At 35.9% G+C, this 22,827-nt stretch overlaps 1 protein-coding gene across 12 annotated transcripts in view; it reads right to left on the bottom strand.

Moving 5' to 3' along the window:
* Window positions 1-5,171: 5,171 nt before the first annotated feature.
* SEC24A (SEC24 homolog A, COPII component) overlaps window positions 5,172-22,827 on the bottom strand; it is a 111,560-nt gene continuing 93,904 nt past the window's right edge. For all 12 annotated transcript variants that reach the window (XM_081502902.1, XM_081502903.1, XM_081502907.1 and 9 more), the window contains 8 exons: window positions 22,137-22,310; window positions 15,598-15,708; window positions 13,707-13,882; window positions 12,082-12,219; window positions 10,178-10,282; window positions 9,775-9,867; window positions 8,410-8,513; window positions 5,172-8,139 (listed from right to left, as the gene is read on the bottom strand). In XM_081502902.1, coding sequence (XP_081359028.1) covers window positions 8,025-8,139; window positions 8,410-8,513; window positions 9,775-9,867; window positions 10,178-10,282; window positions 12,082-12,219; window positions 13,707-13,882; window positions 15,598-15,708; window positions 22,137-22,310 — 1,016 coding nt within the window. In that variant the 3' untranslated portion in view covers window positions 5,172-8,024. The remainder of the gene's footprint in view (window positions 8,140-8,409; window positions 8,514-9,774; window positions 9,868-10,177; window positions 10,283-12,081; window positions 12,220-13,706; window positions 13,883-15,597; window positions 15,709-22,136; window positions 22,311-22,827) is intronic.

Here is a 22,827-nt window from a genome sequence, read left to right as displayed (position 1 = left end):
AGAGCGCAGGGCCGCATATGCAGCGTAAACACGCGCGCCGCCTGTCGGGACCAAGCGCGAGCCTTGCGCCGCCATCTTGAGTGAGGGCATCCTTGGCCGCTCTAATTCCTCCCACCTGGGCTGGTCCTCAATGCTCCTCCCCCGCCACCGGGCCCCGTGGCCGTTCACTCGGAGGTGAAGAAACCCGGCATCCAGTCTGACCCACTGGAAACGGGTGAGCGAGGAACAGACTCCTCCTACCTGGTGCCGGGAAGCAAAATGGAGCCTGCAATGGCAGGCACTAGTTTCCAGTGACCTTCTTCGGCCTCGCATAGAAGCGTCGGGAGTACGTAACTTCGAGAGCGACGCTTATGGAGCGTTGCGGCTGGGATTTGTTCTTGTTGCTGATTCCTCATCTTCAGCAGTGCTTCCACCAGATGCATGCCTGCTTTGATGAAGACTTTCCCAGTGAAGCCTTCCCTGTCCACTCTATGTTGTCGCCCCGACTCAACACTCCCTGTTCTCTTTATCTGCCTTTTGTCCTTAACAGTTATAACTGACTCTCAAGCTGAATGTAGTTCTTTTATTATCTGCTTCCCACCTCGTAAAACATAAGCTCCATGAAGACAGGCACTGTGTTCTTGTCTAGGGCAGCAGCTCTTAGAACAGTGTGGGCCCTCAACAGGGGTGCCTTATCCATTAGGCCATGTTGACAGCATACAATAGGGGCCCAAGAAAATGTTTTAATTTGAATTTTTTATTGAAGCAAAGTTGATTTATAAGATTGTGTTAGTTTCCAGTGTACAGCAAAGTGATTGGTGTATATATGTGAAACTGTTAGTCCCTCAGTCCTTTCCAACTCTGCAAGCCCATGGACTGTGTGGCCTGCCAGTCATCTCTGTCCATGCTATTCTCCAGGCAAGAATGCTAGAGTGGGTAGCCATGTCCTTCTCCAGGGGATCCTCCCTACCCAGGGATTGAACCTGGGTCTCCCGCGTTGCCGGCGGATTCTTTACCATCTGAGCCACCATATGTATGTATATATGATGGGCTTCCCAGGTGGTACTGTGGTAAAGAATCTGCATTCCAATACAGGAGACAAGCAGGTTTGCTCCCTGGGTGGGGAAGATCCTCTGGAGTAGGAAATGGCAACCGTCTCCAGTTGCCTGGAAAATTTTATGGACAGAGGAGCTTGGCAGGCTACAGTCCATGAGGTCACAAAGAGTCAGACACAACTGAAGCAACTGAGCATGGCAAAGCAAAAGGGCTCTGGCGCATCTCAAGAAAATTTCTCCCGGTATCAGAACTTGACAAGGGCAAGTCCACCTCCATTTAAAAAATTTTTGTGTATGTTATTTTTTGCTTTCTTTTCCTTTAAAAATATTTAAAATCTTTAATTATTCAGCCATTAAAAAAAGATTTGACCACTCTACCCCATGCCTAGCATTGAGAGCACTAGATTCAGTTTACCTGAACAGTTGCACAAATTTTTCTTTTAGAGGAAGTGTCGAAACTTGGCATTTTCAATGAGTTTTATAAAGATATAAAACTAATTAGGCTTATTTGGTATGTACACACATATACATATATACTTCCCTATGTCCTTTTTAAAATTATTCTTTTCCATTATAGTTTGTTATAAGATACCAAATACAGTTCTCTGTGCTATACAGTAAATCTTGGCTGTTACCAATTTTATATATGAAAGTATGGATCTATTAACTCCATTACTTCCAATTTATCCCTCCCCAGCCTTTTCCTCTTTGGTAACCATAAGTTTGTTTTCGTTGTTTGTTTTCTAAATAAGTTCGTTTAGTTTGAATTTGTTTTAAATGAGAAGGAAAATGTAGTGAAAATTTATATATAATGATGAATCCAGCCTGGATGGTAGTCATTATCATACTGACACAGTCATGAAGTATAATTTTAAGTGTGCTTTTATAGAGGAGGGAGCCCACAAAAGCAAAGTACCTACAGCCCACAAAAGTTGTAATGCAGCCCTGGTGTGCAGTAACGACTAAGTGAATGAGTAAATCAGTGAACTGAATCCTTATCAGCTCTTGAGAGGGCGCCATGGTCAGGTCACATCTGGGGCTGCAGGGGGTGAAGCAGCCCAGTGTGTCCCCTGCAATGAAGCCTGCTACATGAGCTTGCTCCAAGTCAGGAAGCCTGTGAAGATAGAAGGTAATATCTGAAGGAATATAGAAGGAAGCCTGACTAGATAGAAGGTAATAAAATACTATTTTTAACTGTTTAGTCACTTGACCCTGTCCCAGACAGAAAAGGATTTTGAAAAAAAGTGTAAAAACAAACAGCAATCTTTTTTTGGATTCAACAAAAAAGGAGCTCAAGTATAAACATTGAAATTGAACATTTCCTCTGTGTTTGGATGATAGCTGAATCTCCGGGACACGCCCTAGTTAGTAATTTTAAAACATTAGAAAAGGTTTCCTTGCATATCTGTACAGATCTACATCTCTGAGGCCCAGACTGTGCCTTTAAAAATTCTACAATTGAAATAATTAATTCCTAGTAATAAATGTGCAGAACTTGATAAGGTAAAGTCTTGATGAGTCATGATCAATTACAATTTGGGAACTTCCCTGGCAGTCTAGTGGTTAACACTCCACTTCCACTTCAGGGGGTATGGGTTCAATTGCTGGTTGGGGAACTAAGGTCTCGCATGGCTTGTGGCAAAATAAACAAATACAATTCCAGGGTAAACAGAAGGTTTTTTTTTCACTTGTGATAGCATATAGAAACCAAGTTAATATTTTGATTTAGATAGATGTGTTGATGTATGATGCTGATGGAGTCAGGTAAGAATTTAAAGGGTTAAGATTTCATATTACATGCTTATTTCTGGGGAACTATTTCTCTATGAGGTTTCCATAGTTATTAAATTTCCTAGTGCTTCTCAGTTGTATGGTTCCTTGCTAAATGATGTGCTAAATACTTAACAATTCTTGTCTCCCTTACTACAGAACAAGGGTAAGTCCACCTCCATCTTTAATTTTTGTGTGTTATATCTTGATTTATTTTCCTTTAAAAATATTTAAAATCTATGTTTTTTCCCCCATTAAAAAAAAAAAATTGACCACTTTTACCCCATGCCTAGCACTGAGAGCACTAGATTAAATTTACCTGCATAGGTGCACAAATTTTTCTTTTAGAGAAGTGTCAAAACTTGGCATTTCAATGAGTTTTATGTGATTTTTATTTGACCCTAGCATTGTTAAGGTAGGCTAATATTAATACTTTATTGATTGACTATAGCTACAAAGCTGAATAGATTAAGTCATAAGTAATAAAAGAATTCAGATTCTGGGGTTAAAAGTAGGCAGTAAGTTCATGCTTGGACACCTCTCTACTACACACAGCAATCTGTAACATTTAAAAACATAAAAGGGAAAAAAATAGGACTTCAAAAACAAGAGAAACATCTCAGCAGATCTGAGTATCTGAAACATAGCACAGTGTAGCTAGACAGGTACCTGTTGGGCTACAGATCCAGAAGCAGGCAGTGATGGCACAATCTATGTGTAAGAGGAACTCAAAGTGTTCCACATGAGACAAAGGGATGGACAGGACAAACTCACTGCTTGAGGTCTGTCTGTGCATGCCAAGTCGTGTCAGTCATGTCCCACTCTTTGCAACCCTATGAACTGTATAGGCTATACCTGCAAGGCTCCTCTGTCCATGGGATTCTCCAAGCAAGATATGAAGTCTGCCCTCCCTGAAAAATAGTCAAAATATCATTTTCTACTAGACTTCAGCTTAATAAATAAAAAAGCAGAAGGCTGTTGACTCCCCACTGTTGGTGACTAGAATGGTGATATCCTCAAATCACTGCATAACAGGAGCCCTAAAACATCACCAATAGCCCTGGTTTTTGGAAAATGCAACTAGACAACCCATAGACAGGGAGAAGGGAAAGCTTGGACAGAGAGATGTGCTAAACTGAAAAGAAGAACCCTCTCAATCAAATGAGCCTAGAAATCCAAATTCTAACAAACATTTAAATTCTGCCACCCAAATTAAAAATCAGAATTGGAATTCACTCCAGAATTTTATGTGTGTTAGTTGCTCAGTCTTGTCCTACTCTTTGTGACCCCATGGACTGTAGCCTGCCGGGCTCCTCTGTCCATGGGATTCTCCAGGCAAGAATACTGGAGTGGGTTGCCATTTCCTTCTCCAGGGGATCTTCCCAACCCAGGGATTGAAGCTGGGTCTCCTGCATCGCAGGTGGATTCTTTACTGTCTGAGTCACTAGGAAAGCCACCCCCAGAATTTTATAGAACAAAATAGGCAGAAATTAATCAAAAATAGTTACACAAATATAAAATTCAATAGATTAAACTTCAACTAGACATAGTCACAAGCAGAATTAGTAAAAACATACATCAAAAAGGAATTCTGAAGGTAAAGAATAGAGGGAATGACCGAAGCAGAAACAAAAAAAATAACTTTATATGTCAATTATATCTAGTTTTTAAAAATAAAATTTAAAAAAATGAGAATTTTCTAGAATTGAAAGTAGACAAGGATCTCCAGATTAAAGCATGCACTGAAAAACAAGCAGGATAAACAATAAACTCAAAACTACTGGGCTTTCTAGGCAGCTCAGTGGTAAAGAATCCTCCTGCCAACCAGGAGACACAGTTTTGATTCCTGAGTTGAAAAAATCCTGTGGAGCAGGAAATGGCAGCCCACTCTAGTACTCTTGCCTGGGAAATCACATGGACAGAGGGCTACAGTCCATGGGATCGAAAAGAGCCAGACACTACTTACTTAGCAACTAAACACAACAACAAGTAAAACTATTACAACTATAGCATATTAAGGATAAAAGAAAAATCGTTAAGAGCTAACTGATTATCTTTCAAATAACAATCAGACTTACAGTAGGCATCATATCAGTAACAAAAGGGACATAAGACAATAGAGTAGTACCTTAAATATATTCAGAATTAAAAAATAAAAAATTTAAAACCCTTTCAATCTAGAATTTTAAACCTAAGCTGTTCTTGAAGAGTGAGCATCTAGAATTAGGATTATGAAGTCCCAGACTCTGACTTAGGTTTAAAGCATCATCAACAGTATTTTTCCATTGACTTAATTTGGATGTACAACATAGAACTACTCAGTGACTATCAAGTTCTTCATGTCAATTTAAATACATAACCACAGTATGAAGCTCTTTCAATTAACTTTATTGAGTAGCCAAATCGATAAGTTAGCACAGTTCAAATGATTATTTGCATGGGTTACAAATGACTTTTTTTACAGGAAAAAACCAGAATTACAAACTGTAAAAAGGAAGACATCTTGTCTCTAACATTTCAGAGAAGCAAGATTTAACACAGCACATTGAAGATCAATACATATTTGAATTTGAAAACAAGAATTTAATGTTACAATATTATACACTACTTTACAAAATTAAAATTTCTACATAAGGATTATACTTGTAATAGTTAACAAAATCCTGAAATCACATTTGGTGGTCCCCTAGATAACAGCTGTTATGCATCTTTGATTAGAAGAAAAATCTTTTATTCTAATTATTGTAAAACAGTCTATTAGACTCAATACATTACATTAAATTAAAACAATGAAATATAGGCAAACTAAAATAAATGGTACAGCTTGAGTGAATATTAATGTGCCAGACTTACAGAAATGTTATTTTAAAAATCCTAGAAATTAGAAAAATAGAGTACTTTTTATGGTAGAACTGCCATGCTCAGATTTAAATACCAAGATTGCCCTTGTCAATTACTTTAGTAGTTGTAGATCTGTAGAAAATTCAAGGATCTTTCATAATTTACAACTACAATAAAAAAAAATATGGCATAGTGTAAATATTAGTTGCTTTACATCAAAAAGTAATACAAGATGAGATAGCAGGTAGTGCCCTACTTAAAAAAAAAAAAACTAAACTAAAAAACACATTCAATATTGCAAAAAGTAATTGCTTAATATCAATATCTCCAAAAGATTCATTCATTCCCTCATTACTGGGAGAACAAATATTGTGAATTCTTACTAAAGTTATGTTTTTTATGACCTGGCTATTATAAAATTATTCTGGATTGCACATGTTATGCAATATCTAAAATAATTTTTTAAAGTAAATTTGTGAAATATACCAACAAAGCATGTGGTAATAACAAGAGTCATACCCATTTGGGGATGAAAGTGAGGCACAAGGAAGATTACTGTCCCTAGGAGCACAAACTTTCCCCTCTGGAAGATTCATTACTACTATTAAAAAAGGACCTACAATATCAACATTTAAAATTCACATTATGAATAGAGTTTTAGTTATTTTAAGAAACATCAGTGCATAATAACGACTCTCAGTTTCTTTAGAAGAGGGGAAAATAGAAATGTATTCTAATTAGCTACAATTTGAAAATTGCTTCCTAATAATGAAGCAGCTTTCAAGAAAATTTCCAGTTCAATGTATCACTTGCATACTGAAAATAAACCTTAACACTGCTTAAGGGAGATAATATTTTTATAGAACACAATTATTCTGATCTGGCTGGCAAGCAGTAGTATATACTCTAGTGGGACCTGTTTCTTCCCTACCCCAAAACAATTCAGTTAAAGTCAGCTCATATTGATGTAAACCTGAAAGTTACTATTTCATTGGTGATCATATAAGATCAAGATTGTAAACACATTTTTCTAATCCATTAAAACAAAGAAACAAAAATCTTTTCATCAAGTACTACTCATGAACAACTTTTACTTCAAGAAGTTCAAACAAGACAAGATGAATCTGTGAAAACTGGACCAAACTCTTTTTAAAGATATTCTATCATACCACCTTAAATATACAGATGTATAATTGACCTATTTGTAAACAAAATTCACTTAATAGTTTTTACTATAATATTTCTCTGGCCAAATCAAAGAGCAGTATCTTGAGCATGTTCAGAAATCAAGTTTCTTTTATAACCTCCATATATCGGATTTGTGTGATCTTAATATCCACTAAACCAAACAGCGGCATTCATGCTTTATTAAGTTTTAATGTTAAGAATAAATCTTATAAGCAACTTCCAATTTAATTATTAAACTCCTTAGAAAATGTTAATGATGAATTTGAGACAGCATTTAAGAAATCTTTAATTTCTTTCATTCATACTCATTTCACCAATATAATGCTTTTGTATTATACATCACAGAGCAGAAATGTACCAAATAAAACCCACTTAAAGGATCAAGATAACTTAAGTTTCTCATCTCCCTATTATTGCCAGTCCCAGCATATTTATGAAGACAGCTCAGATTTTTTTCACTGCAGAATAAGATAGTCTCTCCAACCAAGTCTTCTGCAGTCAAATCAGAAAAACGCTTAGAGTTTTCACTTCAAATCAGCGACTTTGTTCTTCAAGTATAGAGAATACTGACAAAGCTTGACTGTATCACTTCATATTCTTCTCAAGCTAGGCTAGAGTTAATTTACTCTAGTTTTAGTTAACATGATGATCCTTTTTCTTCCTTAAAAAAAAAAAAAAAGCAAAACTCTGGGGGATGGATACTAGTTTTCCAACATACTGTTTACTTCAAAAATCTTTTTATTTTAAAAAGATCATTATCAATGGATTTGTAACCTCCCCGCAACATTTAATCTTGTGAGGTTTTAAATGTAGCAGCCAAAAATTCAGAAAAAAATGAGAAATATACATTTGGAACACAGAAGTCTTTATTTTACAAAATGTACTTTGCCTCTGCGATACTGTCTTATTTCAATCCATAACAACTCAAACATAATTGGCAGCAAAGAAAAAAGGTATCCCCAATCATATGCAGATATATTTTGATTTGAAAAATACAGTATTTCAGAGTTGCATGTTTGATTCTCTGCTGTGTTCCTTTATTTGCTACAGTTTGTTGAAATCACAGTGAGAACATATAATCATCACATTAGTCCACAAACCTAATAGGAAAGGAAGGTATTACACACTCTCAGGTGTTCTTTGTTATTGTGACTTTCCTTTGAAATTATTAAATTGAGTATCTTCATTTGTTCATTTATTCACTTGCTGTTGTATATGCAAGAGGAATTCATAATATGATAATGCAGATTCTGTTCTGTCTTCTACCATGTTTTGAAGGAAGTTTGCTTTCATTGGACTCTCATCCCTTAGGAATAAAAGACAAATATTTATATATATTAGACAAAATGTAATAGTAAAATAAACAGTGGATTTGTCAAAAGCTTTGACATCTATTTTGCTAATAAATGGATATAAAGCATAACTTAATACTACTAACTATTTATTGAAAATAAAATTTTTTTTTCTATATCCTTCTAAAGAGTTTGCAATAGGTTACACATACCTATGATTCAACTCAAAGGTTGCAAAGCCAAGCAAACTGCTTTAGTATCGACAAATGACAAATTCAACTTACCTTATTACATAAAGTATTGGGTAAAATGGTCTCTGCTCTCTAAGCCAAGAGATGAAAGCTATTGTTCTGGCAGATTCTGGTGTATCAAGTTCCGGAAGGTCTGTCTATTAAACAAAAACCAGCAACATACAACTTATTCTAAATTATCATCTATAATACTTTTCAAACTTTATCTTGTATATGAATCACCTGAGGATCTTACTGAACTGCAATTAATTTAGGCGGTCTAGGGAGGAGCCTAAGATTCTACATACCACAATTTTCAAGTAAAGGGTAGGCAGACTTTTTAAAGGAACAGATAATAAATATTTTAGGCTTGCAGGTCATTTGGTCTCTGTTACAACTTCTCAACTCTGCCACTGTTCCACTGAAGTAGCCACAGACTATACTATAAGTAAATGGACATGGCTATGCTCCACTGAAACTTTATTTACAAAACCAGGTGGCAGGCCTCCTTAGGTATAGTTTGTCAGACACTGATCTAGACGAATATTTTACCTCTTATCTTTAGTTTATTATGACATCTAGAATTAACTGATCCATTCAGAGAGTTGTTACAAACATAACAATTTCTCATCTCCTCATTACCTAAAGTGCCTAGTCATCCAGATCAGCCATTAAGCTAGTGCTTATCCTAGATAGAACCCTATGTCTTTTAAATACATAAATCTCCTAAGATTTCTACAAATGAAGTTAAACCCATAAATATGACCAAGACGCAGATATAAAATATATTCCAAAGTTGGTGACAAACTGATAGTTGAAACTGAAAAGTATGACATGAAATATGACCATGTTATAATTAATTCTAACTTTAAAATTCACAACTATCCAAATGTTACATAGTTTAACGCGTGCTTTCTCATGTGTTGTTTCAAATATTCCTCCATAAGCAACAGCACTCTTATTTTACAAATGAGGCTTTTAGTGACTTATTCAGGGTTACAGAGTGGGTGACAGAGTCCAATATTACATTGTCCAATAATCAATATAAATCCAACTGATATTTTTCACAAGTCGTTGGCTTGTGTGGCAGTTAGCTTAGTTCTTACTCTAAAGCAGCAGTTAAAAGGACTCTGCCAAAGAACAATGAAATCACTTGCAAAAACACAAAACACAGAAAGAGAAGAGCCCTAATGCTAACTGCTGCCAATAGCGGCAAACTTTTTTTGGCCATTAACTAAGTTCATTACTTTCTCACTAAATTAGTATACACACATAAGAACAAGCAAGTCAAAAATGCAAAATAACCTAAAGAATGCCTCTAAAATACAGCTATGATTTCACAATAGGATGTTCATGTTTTTCCCACCATTTGAAACGCCTTTTAAGCCTACCACAATCACTACAGTTACACAGTCTTACCATGGTCTGTGGAATTAATGCATAGTTTTCAACTCCTAGAACGTGGCTGAGAAAATTCTGTCCACAATTTCTTCCAACCCAAAGCATTAGTACCTGGGGACAGGAAGAAAATTATTTTGAGATATAGCTTAACAGTGATATGTTGACTTAACCTTTAACCACTGACTATGTTTCAAAAGATCAAAAAGCAAAGTTAGTTTACCAAGACTGTATAGCCTCCAACTAAAGTAATGATAACTACTATCTACCATGACAGGACATTGTTTGCTCCGCATGCAAGGAGACTATGGAGGAGAAGGTGGCGAATACAAAACTATATAGATTAAATAACACATAATCTGTTAAGAGAGAAACTAAGAGGAGTGAAGGTAGTAGTGTACAGAGAGAAGTCAAGACTACTCACAGAACCTGCATCCATGAGAAAGGCCCCATCCCTGCTTAGCTTCTCCACTGAAAGCTGAAGAATAGGAGGCTGAGGTATAGTGCGATCATTGATGCTGATTGCTCCCTTAAAAATTTAGCAAAAGATTAAAGTTTTTAGATATAACTATTAGGGAGTCACAATTAAATAATAAAAAAAAATTTAATGAGTGTTACCTCTGAGACTTTGGAATTTATTTAGGTAAATCACAATTATTCATATTTAAACATAAAGAAGAGGAGGAAATATCTATCGTTTATCTAAACAAAGCCATCATGATCCCAGTCAAGCCAAATTACTTTCTGATCTTAATTTATTATTTTAAAAACTAATACAATAAATGCAATCATACTCATGTATCCTGATTAGATAAATTGCATTAGTGAGATCCAAATAAAGTCTGGACTTTAGTTAATGGTAACAGATGATTGTGTGGTTTAGTTCATATACAAATCCTGATGTAAGAGTAAATCTAATGCAAATGAATTTTCACTAGTTCTCTTCAATTTAACATTTATTTAATAAGGCCAGAAATGGAAGTTTCTCATTTATCACTGACTATAATACTGCTATCTTAAAATATACACCTTTAATTATTCGTAGCTATTCATTTTTGACCAAAATTTGATTTAAATACTAAAACTTGGTACTTAATGAATCTTATCTAAGGGAGAAAGTAAATAAAATACTGACCTATCAAGGGGTACTACCTTGAGAAGGCTTTAGCTCTACCAGGACCTATTAATCACGTACCTTAAGACCTCTGGCCTTAGGGCGTGTGGGGAGCAAGAGAGACTATAGCCCAAAGACAGCCAATCAGAAATTAATATGAACTAAGAAAAGAAAGCCTTGTCCTTCTCTGGTGGTAAAGATGGGAAGCTATCAGTGGCTCCGTGTTCTAATCTTATACAAAAGGCTGGTCTGAAAGAATGAGGCAATGCAAACAGAGTCTATGAATTTGAGTTAGACCTGAGTTTACTCAGTAGCCTTTCCTGTGGTTTGTGTTCGAGTGCCACATCAGTCCCCTATCTTTGCTAAGCTCACTTGCAAAAGAGAGTCCTGATAAATATACCACTGAAAATCTTAACAGTGCTTGTCTCTGAATGTATGCACTATGAGTGATTTATTTTCCTCCTAGTGGTCTCCATATTATAGACATCTAACATACTGCATTTGTATTTTTATGTTAATTTGCCACTTTTCAATTTAAGAAAAATACAGGTCCAGTTAGTTGAACTTGTCAAACACAGGAGTAATCTTAAGTCATTATTTTTGTAATACAAATTAATAATGTCATCAACAATTTTCATTTGCTAAAGTTATCTCCTTCATATATGCAAGGTACCTTAAAATATTTAAACTCAAACGTTTTTTACCAAAATATTACTTCTAACATATACATCCTAACTTGATTACAATGTATTGTAGAAAGATTACGATTTAACATTTTCATGCTTGCAGCTTTAACTCTAGTAAATTTCCTATCAAAGGAAAATAATGTTACAACTTAGACAAATATTTTCTTTTCAATTCAAGAATATTATTACAATAAACATTGACCTGGGCATTTAAGTGTAATTTCACACTGGATACTCCTTTCAGATCAACCTGTTTAAGTAAATAAATTATAGGTTGCTATAGTCAATTTGACAATGTCTTCATTTACTTAGATATCTCTGAAGATTTTTTGAAACAAACAGTAAAGTTTATTACTTTAATAACTTAAATAAAGGTACAATTTTCAGGAGCTTCCAAAAGACAAAATTTCTTTATGTAAGAATAAAATGAAAAGCTTTAAGAAAGAAAACACCTTTCTTCATTTCTTCAGTATAATTAGACTTATAAACGGTCAAGTAAAAGTGAATAAAAAAATGAATGATTCTTACCTCATCTGAGAGATTGTCAACTCTATACAAACTGGGATGAGTTGTGAGCATAAGGTAAACCAAGGGCTGATTTTTCACTTGACACATAGCAAAAATGCGTTCATCTAGACGTGCATTTGTCCCAGTCTGAAATGATTTCTATAACAAAAAAATATACCCATCAGAAAAAAGGTATTTAACAAATACATATAAAATTTTGCAAATAACAGCTGTTAAAAGAATATCTTCAAACAGAATTAACAAGTTTACTGTTACTTGTTCTAACAAAAAAATATCTCAATCAGTCACACACACTCTATTCAATTGTGGCTATATCCTCACCTAAAAGTCTTGACAAATTATCTAACCATGGTAAAATCATTCAATTTCTCTGGCATCTGTTTCCTAATCAATGAAATAGATCTAAACATTCTATCATAAAGCAATAGTAATATAAAAATCTAAATAACAGGACAGGAAGGATAAAGTTACATTGCAGATGCCAAAAAAAAGGCATATGAAATGTGAAGAACCAAATATCTAAGTATTCTGTAAAAGCTGAGTGATGATGAATGGTGGTTAAATATCCTCATTTCTCCCACAGCTAGAGAAATTAAATAATGCATACTAACAAAGCTCACGAATCAATCAAGAAAATTAGTAATTTGAAGACAGCTACTTAGTAGAATAGAGTTAACAAGTAATTGTCAGTTTCAACTGGAATATCAGCTCCATGAAGACTAAATTCAGAGGTAAAGTTTTGGGCATTTCTATTGATGGAAACGGAGAAGGCAATGGCACCCCACTCCAGTACTCTTGCCTGGGAAATCCCATGGACAGAGGAGCCTGGTAGGCTGCAGTCCATGGGGCGCTAAGAGTCAGACACGACTGAAGCGACTTAGCAGCAGCAGCAGCAGCAGCATTGATGGAAAGGAGTAGAAAGAGGCAGAGAGATAACAGCAATGAAACTTTGCCCTAAAACAAATGCACTGACTACAAATAAGGAAGATTAGAAAAGCCATTAAAGAAAGAATACTATAGGAAATGAAAGACGTTCCATTTATTCATTCAAAAACTACTTACTGAGTGCCTATGGGCTTCCCTTGTGGCTCAGCTGGTAAAGAATCTGCCTGCAATGCAGGAGACCAGGGCTCGATCCCTGGGTTGGGAAGATGCCCTGGAGAAGGGAAAGGCTACCCACTCCAGTATTCTGGCCTGGAGAATTCCACGGACTATATAGTCCATGGGGTCACAAAGAGTCGGACACGAGTGAGCCACTTTCACTTTTTCTGGTTCTATCTGTTCTGGGGTTCTACACTTACTATTGAGAAGCAGTAATTACCCTAAACTCTGTCATCTAATATTTCACACCAGAGAGCTGGCAAATTACTGGTGTTTTATTCCTTATGCATGACATTAAAGGTCACCTATCCTCGGGCTAAAATAACAGGAAGAGCACCATGTCCATGCCTCTTCTTCCAAGTTTTCTTTCTCCTCACATACATCCTCCAGATCCTTTAGGTAGTTAATTTTTTGTATTTTTTCCCAGAGTTTATAAATTGTTATCTATGAGAAAGAGGTTCACAGGACAAAAATTTTGGCTGTTGACATTTCACTGTGTTAGTTTCTGGTTTTGATTCTTTTACCTGTTTAAGGAGAGCCAGCACAAACAGTGGGAAAAGCCGAAGAGAGAAAGGAACCATGAGTCCAGGCTGCTGGTTACTTAGGGCTGAAGAACGATAAGCTGAAAGGGAGTCTATGACAGCATTCACTAGGGCATCACGAGCATCACTCAGACTGGCCGTCACAGACCTGTCAACAGCTAACAGAGGTTGAGGTAGGGACAAAAGAGAAAAAAGACAGAAGTTTAGTTATCCCACTATTAAGGATAGAAAAGCTTTTTTTAATTATACAAATTTTCTCTCAAGTTATTACATACACAAGGAACCAAACACAGCAGTTAAAAGCACATACTTTGGAGAATCAAACCAACCTGTGTTGAAATATTGTTTTGCTATTTCCTAGCAGTATGAAAATCTGGCAAGTAATTTAACTTTTATGAGCCACAGTATCTTTATCTGTAAAATGTATACATTGGAAACACAAATGGAAAATTGTATTTCCCCAAATCTAAGATGCTATTAATTGTAACCTATCATTTTATGTATCACTGAGAAAGAAAAAGACTGCAATTAAACACACATGCTTTTTTTTTGTAGCACATGCTTTCTTAATACAGAGAATTTGTATATTTATTGAAAGAACAACTAGTTATTTAGATGATCTTCACCATCTGTTTTGCCACTCTATTTTAAGCTTTTCTATATACCCCAAAATTTTTTTCAATACCAAAAACACTGTAGTTGCTTTGAAAACTTCTCAAACTATAACTAAACTCGATTCATGTGGTATCAAAAATACACTCAATGAAGTGACGTTATTAACTGCTATGACCAAATTTATACATAAGCAAAAGAGAATGAAGACTACTATTACCTTAACTCAAGGATTTTGACAAAATGTGAGGGGTAAAAAGTACATATTGGGATCAACCAAATTTAGTAACAGAACTAATACTTGTTGTGAAGATTTTTTAAAATTCACAAATACTGCCTGACATATAGTTGCTGTTGTTAATAATAATAAAGATATAATAATTACACTGTTACAAAAATGTACTAGTTCAACAAAATATCAAGGCAATGGACCCTCAAATTTCTTAGGTTACAATTTTTAACTTTTAACACATGAGACTAAAGTGAAGTTAATTATTTACCATGTTACATTAAAGAACATTTTTTCCCAACAGGAAATTCAAGAAAATAGGTAATTATTCCTATTATAGGTATTTGAGTTTGAAGCAAATTGATGATTGAATTTGAAGCAAATGGACTCACTGGCAGTCATCCCTGAAGGAGAAAAGGAGCAAGAACCAAGATGACACTAAGCTCTATGTTTTTGAAAAAGGGATCCAAAAAGAAGAAAAAAAAAATTTAAGAAGGCATCTCTGACATGGAAGACATCAAGTAAAACATGGTATTTAACTCCATAGCAGGTAGATTGTGAGCCAGAATATAGTTTGCATGTATGTGTCTGTATGTGTGTTGCGCTCAGTTGCTCACAAAATAGTTTTGTGGTAGCCTAAGGCCAGTGAGGGAAGAAGGAGAGAGTAAGCAGTAGCTGTTCATTAATGGGCATGAGGTTCATTCAGGGGTGATGGAAATGTTGTAAAACTAGACTCAGGTGATGGCCATACAAATCTGTATGGAGTTATATACTCAAATGGATTAAGTGATAATTATATCACTTATATCTCAACAAACTGAAACTAATTTCAATAAAGTTTTAAAATTTAAAAAAGAAAAAAAGATGAGGTTATCTGCAGCAGACCCATTTATTCAAATAGTTGCTTGGCAGGCATACACTGAGTCTAAAATACTGAAATTGTAAAGCTAATTATTTAAAGCAAAACACAAGTATGTAGATTTTTCAAATGCTACTACTTGTAATATGTTTACAATAGGTAATAATTCTTACCCATATTGGCCAATAACCCTGAAATTGCTTGAACATCAGCTCCAAGAAAGACTTCATTTAAAGTTGAAACTACCGGCAAACACAAAGTATGAACACGAATTCTTCTTTCGCCTTTGGAGAAAACATACAAATAATAGTGAGGGACAAAATATTATAAAAAAACTTTGTATTAAAGTTACTCAGAAAAATCACTTCAATTTGGAACCAAACAGGATTATGTGTAGTAAGCAGTAATAGTATCAAAACAAACTCTAAAGCATTATTTTTTTTACTACAAAATTGTTTTCAAGGTATCACTGAAAAGACAATAGAGATCATATCTAAGTGATGGTAACATGCTAGCTTCTTAAAGATTTCTTTTCTGAATTTTTTTATTACTTTATCCTTTTTTGTAAAAGCGATTTTGGTAAAATATATATAGTGTAAGAAAACACTACTTCAAGATAGGTTCTATAGTCTGTTTTGATATTCAAACTCCAGAGAAATTTTATACTGTTCTTCTTAATCACAGGAAAAAAAAAATAAAAGAAATCTGCTAAAGATACTCAGCTTGTCAAATTAAAAATAAACAAAGCTTTCATTAAAAAAAAAAAATCAACAGTCACAATACTTCCTCTTTGCTAATTACCTGCACAACAAAAATCAGTAAATACAAGAAACAAAAGTGAAAACCATCTGAGAACCATATAATATCAAATATCAAGTCAATCTCTTAAAAATTTCTAACAAGCAAGACCTTGAACACCAAAGAAGAACAAGCAAAAAATGGAATGGATACCCACACTACAACCTGTAGGGACATATGAAAGCTAACAAAACCTTATGTAGGAGGAGCTCATACAAATTACTTTTAAAGAGAAGTAATATCTGTGTAAAAGGGGGACATTATTTATTGCTTCTATTCTAGATAAAAACATTAGTAACTAAAAGAAATAAGATACAATGTTTAGCTTATCATATTGACAACCACAACTATTACATACTTAGATACAGATAAACTCACAAAATCAGAGGCTGATATTAGAAGGGCACTGAATGGGACTACAAATTGGTAAAATATTTCTGAAAAGAAACATGGCAGTATCAAGATTTTTCTAAACATCTCTATATTTTTATTTCCAATTCAGGAAATCCATCTTAGGGAAGTTTTTAGAAATGACAAAGATTTGTGGACATGGAGAGAAATTATACTCACATTTTATTTAGGTTATTCCTAGAAAACATTAGGAATAACCTAAACTAACAACTAATACAGTAAGTATATAAAAAGATATCCAACATTACTTATTATGGAAACACGAAATAAAACTAAAAGTGATACATTATACTCTATTAAAAGGGCATAACAAACAAAAAAACCTCAAACCAAAAACAACAAGCAAAAACTAAACAGATAACAGTAAATGCTGGTGAGAATGCAGAGCAGCTGGAACTCTCATACACTGTGAATACAAAACGGTACAGCTGCTTAGGAAACAGTTTGGCAAGTTCTTAAAAAGTTAGACATAAGCTCACCATACAACACAGACACCCATCAAACACACTGAAAAGTATTTACCCAAGTGAAATTACAATTTATGCTCATACAAAAATCTGTATGCAAATGTTTATAAGGGCTATATTTGAAATTGTCAAAAACTGGAAACAACTCAAATGTACCTAAACTAGGAAATAAATAAACAACCTGGGTACAATGGAATACTATTTAGGAATAAAAAGAAACAAACTACTAGTAGATGAAACAACATGGACGAATTTCAAATGCACTGTGTTAAGTGCAAGAGCCAGATATAAACGGTTTACCTACTGTATGATTCTATTCATAAAACATTTTTGCAAAGGCAAAAGTATAGGGTCAGAAAACAGATCAATAGTTGCTAGGATCTGGGGATGGGAGAGAGCTGACTATAAAAACACAAGGAGATTATGGGGGTAACGGAACAGACTGTGATACTTAAATTGTCAAAACTTGTGGAACTATAATTTCCCTGGTGGTTCAGATGGTAAAGAATATGCCTGCCATGTGGGAGAAAGTGTAAAAGCTGCTGTTGTGTCCGACTCTTTGCAAACCCATAGACTGTAGCCCACCAGGCTCCTCTGTCCATGGAATTCTCCAGGCAAGAATACTGGAGTGGGTTGCCATGCCCTTCTCCAGGGGATCCTCCAGACCCAGGGATCGAACTCAGGTCTCTCGTGTTGTGGGCAGATTCTCTACCATTTGAACTACCCAGTAAGCCGGGTTCAACCCCTGGGGTGGCAAGATCCCCTGGAGAAGGGAATAGTAACCCACTCCAGGATTCTTGCTTGAAGAATCCCATGGACAGAGGAGTCTGACAGGCTATAGTCTACCGGGTCACAAAATCAGTGTATCTGTTTCTATGCGTGTAAGAGCTGTTGTTGCCAATATGATAAGCTTAAACATTTTATTTGTTAGTTATCAATGTTTTTATCTAGAATCGGTTCAGTTCAGTCGCTCAGTCATGTCCAACTCTTTGCGACCTCATGAACCGCAGCACGCCAGGCCTCCCTGTCCATCACCAACTCCCAGAGTCCACCTAAACGCATGTCCATCGAGTCAGTGATGCCATCCAACCATCTCATCCTCTGTCGTCCCCTTCTCCTCCTGCCTTCAATCTTTCCCAGCATCAGGGTCTTTTCAAATGAGTCAGCTCTTCGCACCAGGTGGCCAAAGTATTGGAGTTTCAGCTGCAGCATCAGTCCTTCAATGAACACTCAGGACTGATCTCCTTTAGGATGGACTGGTTGGATCTCCTTGCAGTCCAAGGGACTCTCAAGGGTCTTCTCCAACACCACAGTTCAAAAGTATCAATTCTTTGGCGCTCAGCTTTCTTTATAGTCCAACTCTCATACATGACTACTAGAAAAACCATAGCCCTAACCAGATGGACCTTTGTTGACAAAGTAATGTCTCTGCTTTTTAATATGCTGTCTAGGTTGGCCATAACTTTCCTTCCAAGGAGTAAGCATCTTTTAATTTCATGGCCGCAGTCACCATCTGCAGTGATTTTGGAGCCCCCAAAAAATAAGTCAGCCACTGTTTCCACTGTTTCCCCATCTATTTGCCATGAAGTGATGGGACCGGATGCCATGATCTTAATTTTCTGAACGTTGAGCTTTAAGCCAACTTTTTCACTCTCCTCTTTCACTTTCAGCAAGAGGCTCTTTAGTTCTTCTTCACTTTCTGCCATAAGGGTGGTCTCATCTGCATATCTGAGGTTATTGATACTTCTCCCGGCAATCTTGATTCCAGCTTGTGTTTCTTCGAGCCCAGTGTTTCTCATGATGTACTCTGCATATAAATTAAATAAGCAGGATGACAATATAAAGCCTTGATGTACTCCTTTTCCTATTTGGAACCAGTCTCTTGTTCCATGTCCGGTTCTAACTGTTGCTTCCTGACCCGCATACAGGTTTCTCAAGAGGCAGGTCAGGTGGTCTGGTATTCCCATCTCTTTCAGAATTTTCCACAGTTTATTGTGATCCACACAGTCAAAGGCTTTGGCATAGTCAATAAAGCAGAAATAGGTGTTTTTCTGGAACTCCTTTGCTTTTTTGATGATCCAGCGGATGTTGCCAATTTGATCTCTGGTTCCTCTGCCTTTTCTAAAACCAGCTTGAACATCTGGAAGTTCACGGTTCACGTATTGCTGAAGCCTGGCTTGGAGAATTTTGAGCATTACTTAACTAGTGTGTGAGATGAGTGCAATTGTGTGGTAGTTCGAGCATTCTTTGGCATTGCCTTTCTTTGGGATTGGAATGAAAACTGACGTTTTCCAGTCCTGTGGCCACTGCTGAGTTTTCCAAATTTGCTAACATATAGAGTGCAGTACTTTCATAGCATCATCTTATAGGATTTGAAATAGCTCAACTGGAATTCCATCATCTCTACTAGCTTTGCTCATAGTGATGCTTCCTAAGGCTCACTTGACTTCACATTCCAGGATGTCTGGCTCTAGGTAAGTGATCACACCATCGTGATTATCTGGGTTGTGAAGATCTTTTTTGTACAGTTCTGTGTATTCTTGCCACCTCTTCTTAATATCTTCTGCTTTTGTTAGGTCCATAGCATTTCTGTCCTTTATCGAGCCCATCTTTGCATGAAATGTTCCCTTGTTATCTCTAATTTTCTTGAAGAGATCTCTAGTCTTTACCATTCTATTGTTTTCCTCTATTTCTTTGCATTGATTGCTGAGGAATCTCTCCTTGCTATTCTTTGGAACTTTGCATTCAAATGGATTTATCTTTCCTTTTCTCCTTTGCTTTTCGCTTCTCTTCTTTTCACAGCTATTTGTAAGGTCTCCTCAGATAGCCATTTTGCTTTTGTGCATTTCTTTTTCTTGGGGATGGTCTTGATCTCTGTCTCCTGTACAATGTCACGAAATTCTGTCCATAGTTCATCAGGCACTCTGTCTATTATATCTAGTCCCTGAAATCTATTTCTCACTTCCACTGTATAATTATAAGGGATTTGATTTAGGTGAAACCTGAATGGAGAAGGAAATGGCAACCCACTCCAATATTCTTGCCTGGAAAATCCCATGGACAGAGAAGCCTGGTGGGCTACAGTCCATGGGGTCGCAAAGAGTCGGACACAACTGAGTGACTTCACTTTGAATGGTCTAGTGGTTTTCCCCACTTTCTTCAATTTAAGTCTGAATTTGGCAATAAGGAGTTCATGATCTGAGCCACAGTCAGCTCTTGGTGTTGCTTTTGCTGACTGTATGTCAAAAAGATAGGACACTGAAAGATGAACTCCCCAGGTCAGTAGGTGCCCAGTATGCTACTGGAGATCAGTGGAGAAATAACTCCAGAAGAATGAAGGGATGGAGCCAAAGCCAAAACAACACCCAGTTGTCAATGTGACTGGTGATAGAAGTAAAGTCCGATGCTGTAAAGAGCAATATAGCATAAGAACCTGGAATGTTAGGTCCATGAATCAAAGCAAATTGCAAGTGCTCAAATAGGAGATGGCAAGAGTGAACATTGACATTCTAGGAATCGGTGAACTAAAATGGACTGGAATGGGTGAATTTAACTCAGATGACCATTGTATCTACTACTGTGGGCAGGAATCCCTTAGAAGAAATGGAGTAGCCATCATAGTCAACAAAAGAGTCCGAAATGTAGTACTTGGTTGGATGCAATCTCAAAAACGACAGAATGATCTCCGTTCGTTTCCAAGGCAAACCATTCAATATCACGGTAATCCAAGTCTATGCCCCGACCAGTAACGCTGAAGAAGCTGAAGTTGAACGGTTCCATGAAGACCTACAAGACCTTTTAGAACTAACACCCAAAAAAGATGTCCTTTTCATTATAGGGGACTGGAATGCAAAAGTAGGAAGTCAAGAAACACCTGGAGTAATAGGTAAATTTGGCCTTGGAGTACAGAATGAAGCAGGGCAAACTAATGGAGTTTTGCCAAGAGAATGCACTGGTCATAGGCAGGTATTACTTCTCTTTAAAAGTAGTTTGTGGAACTATACATTAAAATGGTAGATTTTACCTAGTTCAGTTATATATTATGGTTTTTCTTTATATGTTAAGAAAAATCAATCAGAAAAAGGACTGGGAATTTTTTTGTCAAATAAAAAATAATATCTAGATTCAGAAATCTATCTTACTTTTACATTTATGGTATGCAATATTATTATAATCATAGTACAAAAAGTAGACTTCTCTAATACTAATAGTTTTCATTAAAATATCTATTATACACTTTTTATAGATTTTGGCAGGGCTGTAAAAATCAGTAGACAGCACAGTAACACTTTTCACAACTTTTTTTAAGGAGACAAAACAGAATTAAGGTGACAGTTGTGAATCTTTAAAATAATAAAAATAAATTTAACCAGCCTTCACATCATCTTTTGAACAAAATACATTATAAATTAATTAGTACTAAACAAATTATACCCTTAAAAACTGTTTATCTTGCATTTGAACTTCTTCAAAATTTAATTCAAATGTCACCCTCTGTGAGACCTTTCCTGGAAACCCTATCTTAAAAGACCATCACCCCTCAGCATCTTTTAAACCCTTTACCAGCTTTCTGTTTCTCATTAACTAATGTCACTGTATAACATATTATTTTACTGATGTATCCTTTTTATTGTTTGTCTCCCCTACTAGAATAAGGATGATGAGATAAAGGGTTTTAATTCAGTTTGACTGTTGTGTTATCATAACATATTTCAGAAACTAAGTAGACTCTTAATAAATATCTGTTAAATACAATGCTTAAAAAATTAAACATCAAATATCTTAGCTTTACCAAGAATAACAAAAAGCCTCTTAAGATTAAGAACACTTTTTTGGCTTAACAGAAATGGTAATTTCTTCCAAAGAAGATGGATTTTATCACAAGCCATAGACTACAGTGGCCAATTCAAAAATCTTACCTTTGCTTCATCGTTGTGCTTATAGTTAACAATACTGTACTGTAGACATAATTTTGTTAAGAAGATAGATCTCATGTTATGTGTTTTTGCCACAATAAAACAAACAGAAAAGCTTACCTTTGCTGGATGTATACAAGAGCGCTGACTGAAAGGAAACCAACTGAGTGTCAGTAAGACTCTCTTCCACTGACATCTGTACTGCATAGCCAGCATCTGGGTTTACATTGGGCAAAGACAGTAAGTCTGTTGACCGAACAAAGAAGTTCCCATGGAAAGTATGAATGGAAAGACCTAGAAAAGAAAAATGTGTGAAAACAATTTACATACACCTACATATAGATAAAGTTTAGATGTGATATTGTGGTTTATAAAAAAATAAATACTCAGTCTTCACCCATTCCAGGCACACAGCTCCTAAAACCCTTAGAATTTCCTAAGTGTTGAGGGTTATAAAGTTGTCTTTTACTATGTTAACTAGGTGACTTCTGGAAAGGAACTAGGTAACCTAATGATGGGAGCTGGCTATCAGAGGATTCAACCATTTGATTATAGAGGGTTAGAACTTTCAGTTTGACATTCCCCCTACCCCACTCAGTACCTCCAGGGAAGGGAGAGGAGCTCGAGAATGAATTAATCAGTCTTGACTATAAAATGAAGCCCCATAAAACCCAAAAGGACAGGGTCCTTAAGAGAGCTTTGGGATTGTGAATACATGGAAATTTGGGGAGAATGAAGCTCTCAGAGAGAGGAAGCAAGCTCCAGAAACTCCAGGCCTCCACACCCTTTTCCTTTCTTCATATCTTGCTCT

Source organism: Giraffa tippelskirchi, chromosome 6 (genome assembly GCF_054371585.1).
Source record: "Giraffa tippelskirchi isolate mGirTip1 chromosome 6, T2T-mGirTip1v1.2.pri, whole genome shotgun sequence".
NCBI classification, from domain to species: Eukaryota; Metazoa; Chordata; class Mammalia; order Artiodactyla; family Giraffidae; genus Giraffa; species Giraffa tippelskirchi.
This window is presented reverse-complemented; position numbering and strand designations above follow the sequence as displayed.